The sequence below is a fragment of the Eimeria acervulina genome, genomic scaffold (assembly GCF_000499425.1).
Source record: "Eimeria acervulina Houghton genomic scaffold, Eah_scaff398, whole genome shotgun sequence".
Classification (NCBI taxonomy): Eukaryota; Apicomplexa; class Conoidasida; order Eucoccidiorida; family Eimeriidae; genus Eimeria; species Eimeria acervulina.
In genome coordinates, this window is record NW_013549837.1 from 19,323 (window position 1) to 21,647 (window position 2,325).

The 2,325-nt window shown below is 47.7% G+C and overlaps 1 protein-coding gene across 1 annotated transcript in view; it reads left to right on the forward strand.

Moving 5' to 3' along the window:
• Positions 1 to 1,481: 1,481 nt before the first annotated feature.
• The window catches only part of EAH_00036690 (hypothetical protein, conserved), a gene marked incomplete at both ends in the record, with an annotated part of 1,634 nt that continues 790 nt past the window's right edge, over positions 1,482 to 2,325 (forward strand). Inside the window, 2 exons of the mRNA XM_013395647.1 lie at positions 1,482 to 1,727; positions 2,002 to 2,114. Of these exons, the coding sequence (XP_013251101.1) occupies positions 1,482 to 1,727; positions 2,002 to 2,114 (359 nt within the window). The remainder of the gene's footprint in view (positions 1,728 to 2,001; positions 2,115 to 2,325) is intronic.

The following is a 2,325-nucleotide window of genomic DNA, read 5'->3' on the forward strand; positions in this document are numbered from 1 at the left end:
CTCTTGTCTTTATCTGCTGCTACTGCTGCTGATGCTGTTGCTGCATTGTCTCTGCCGCCTCTAGATGACTTCTTATCTGTGCCCGCTGCCCCTGCTGCTGCTGCTGCTGCTGTGCTGCTGCTGCTGCCTCCGCTACTACTGCTCTGCTGCTCCTCCTGCTGCTTCTGCTACGACTGCAACTGCTGCTGCTGCTGCTGCTGCTGTCTGCTTGCAGGCGTCTGGAGGGCCTTTTGAAACATATCAATTGCTAGAGTTTTTAGGAGACTCTGCTTTGTGTTTTGTTGTGACAGAGTGGCTTTACTGTCTCTTTACTGCAGCAAGAGAGGGTCCCTTATCTGCAGCAAGAAGCATATTACTATCAAACTCTTTTCTAGGGGCTAAGCTGCTGCGCAGGTCTCTCTGTCTCCTCCGTTTATGTTTTGTTTATTACTTCTTTAAATATATACATTTATATATATATATATATTTATTTACTTGAATAGATATATAGATTATTTAAACATAAAGAGAGACAGAGATAGATATGCTATTATTTATTTATCTGTCTCTCTCTTTATTTTTGCTGCCTCTCTCTCTTATTTTGTTGCTGCTCTCTGTCTTGTTCTTTTGTATTGAGTGTCTCTCTTATTCTCTGTCTCTCTTTTTCTTTCTTTCTACTGTCTCCTTCTGTCTTTCTGTTATTTATTTTAGGGTTTGTTGTTTATTTCTACTGTCTCCTTCTCTCTCTCTCTCTCTCTCTCTCTCTCTCTCTCTGTCTTTCTCTCTCTGTCTGTCTGTCTCTCTTTGGTTGCCTTATCAGTCTCTTTAATTTATTATTTATTTTGCTTCTCTGTCTCTGTCTCCTCTCTGTCTGTCTCTGTCTCTGTCTCTTTGTTTTTATTCATTGTTTGTTTGTCTGTCTCCTTTTTTAATTAATTTGTTTGTCTGTCTCTTTTTGTTTTATTTTGTTGCTGTCTTTTATATTTATCTCCTGCCGTTTTTTTGCTGCTGCTATCTTTGTCTTACTGTCTCCTCTCTCTGTAACACGTTTATAATTGAGCTAAATTTACTGCTGCTGCTGCTGCTGCTGGTGCTTCTTGGTGCTGCTGCTGCTGCTGCTGTTGCTCATTGCATTTATATCTAATTATTTTTCTCCCTGTCTCTTGCTTCCGCTGCTGCTGCTGCTGCTTCTGCTTCTGCTTCTGCTGCTGCTTCTGCTTTTGCTTCTGCTGCTGCTGCTTCTGCTTCTGCTGCTGCTGCTGCTGCTGCTCAGGCTGCATGCATCAGGATTGTCTGTGCATTCATTATTACTAGAGACAGAAGACAGCGGAGTGTCTCCTTCTGTCTGCTGCTTGTGCATTAACGGGGGCCCCCCTTCTGCTGTCTCCTGCCGCAGCAGCAGTCTCCTTGCGTCTCTTTGGACAGCTGCAGAAGCTGCAGGGTGTGGGGTGAGGCCTGGGGGCCCCTGCTGCTGCTGCTGCAGCAGCTGCAGCAAATCCAAGATGCAGCACTGCATGCACTTGCTGCAGCAGCTACCCCCACAGGAAGAATTTAACTATGAAGCAGCAGAATTCCTCTCCCGCCTAAAATACTCGAAAGACCCTGCTGCTGCTGCTGCTGCTGCTGCTGAGCTTGACAGCAGCAGCAGCAGCAGCAGCAGCAGCTGTCCTAAGTGGATTAAGCAGCTAGGAGACATCTACGAGTCTCTCGCTTGTGCTGCACTCATTTCTTCTGGCTTTTCTCTTCAGGTAAGGAGACTCCTTTTGATGCAGCAAATACACCCAAACGCCTCTGCTGCTGCTGCTGCTGTTGCTGCTGTTGTTGCTGCTGCTGCTGCTGCTCAGCCTACACAGCAGCGCACAGCCACATCATTATACTTTTCTTTTTCTGCAGCTGCTGATTCATATTATAGTAAACTGCTGCGCCACGTCCCCCCTAATGCTCCTGCTGCACCTGCTGCTGCTGCTGCTGCTGCTGCTTTTACTCCTGCTGCTGTTGCTGCTGCTGCTGCTGCTGCTGCAGGCCCTTTGGGAGGTGGTAGGGTTTGACTTCGCTGAGTGTTATGAAAATGTCAGTGCTTTCATCTTAGCTGTAGCGGAGTACAGGGGGCCGCAAGAGAGGCCCCCAAACGATTTGTAATATTTGCTGCTAGGGCCTCCTTCGGGGGTTGCAGCAGCAGCAACAGCAGCAGCAGCAACAGCAGCAGCAGCAGAAGCAGTAGCAACAGCAACAACAAAAGCAGCAGCAGCAGTAGCAGTAGGAGCAACAGAAGCATCAGCGGCACCAGCAGCAACAGCAGCAGCAGCAACAGCAGCAACAGCAGCAGCAGCAACAGCAGCAGCAGCA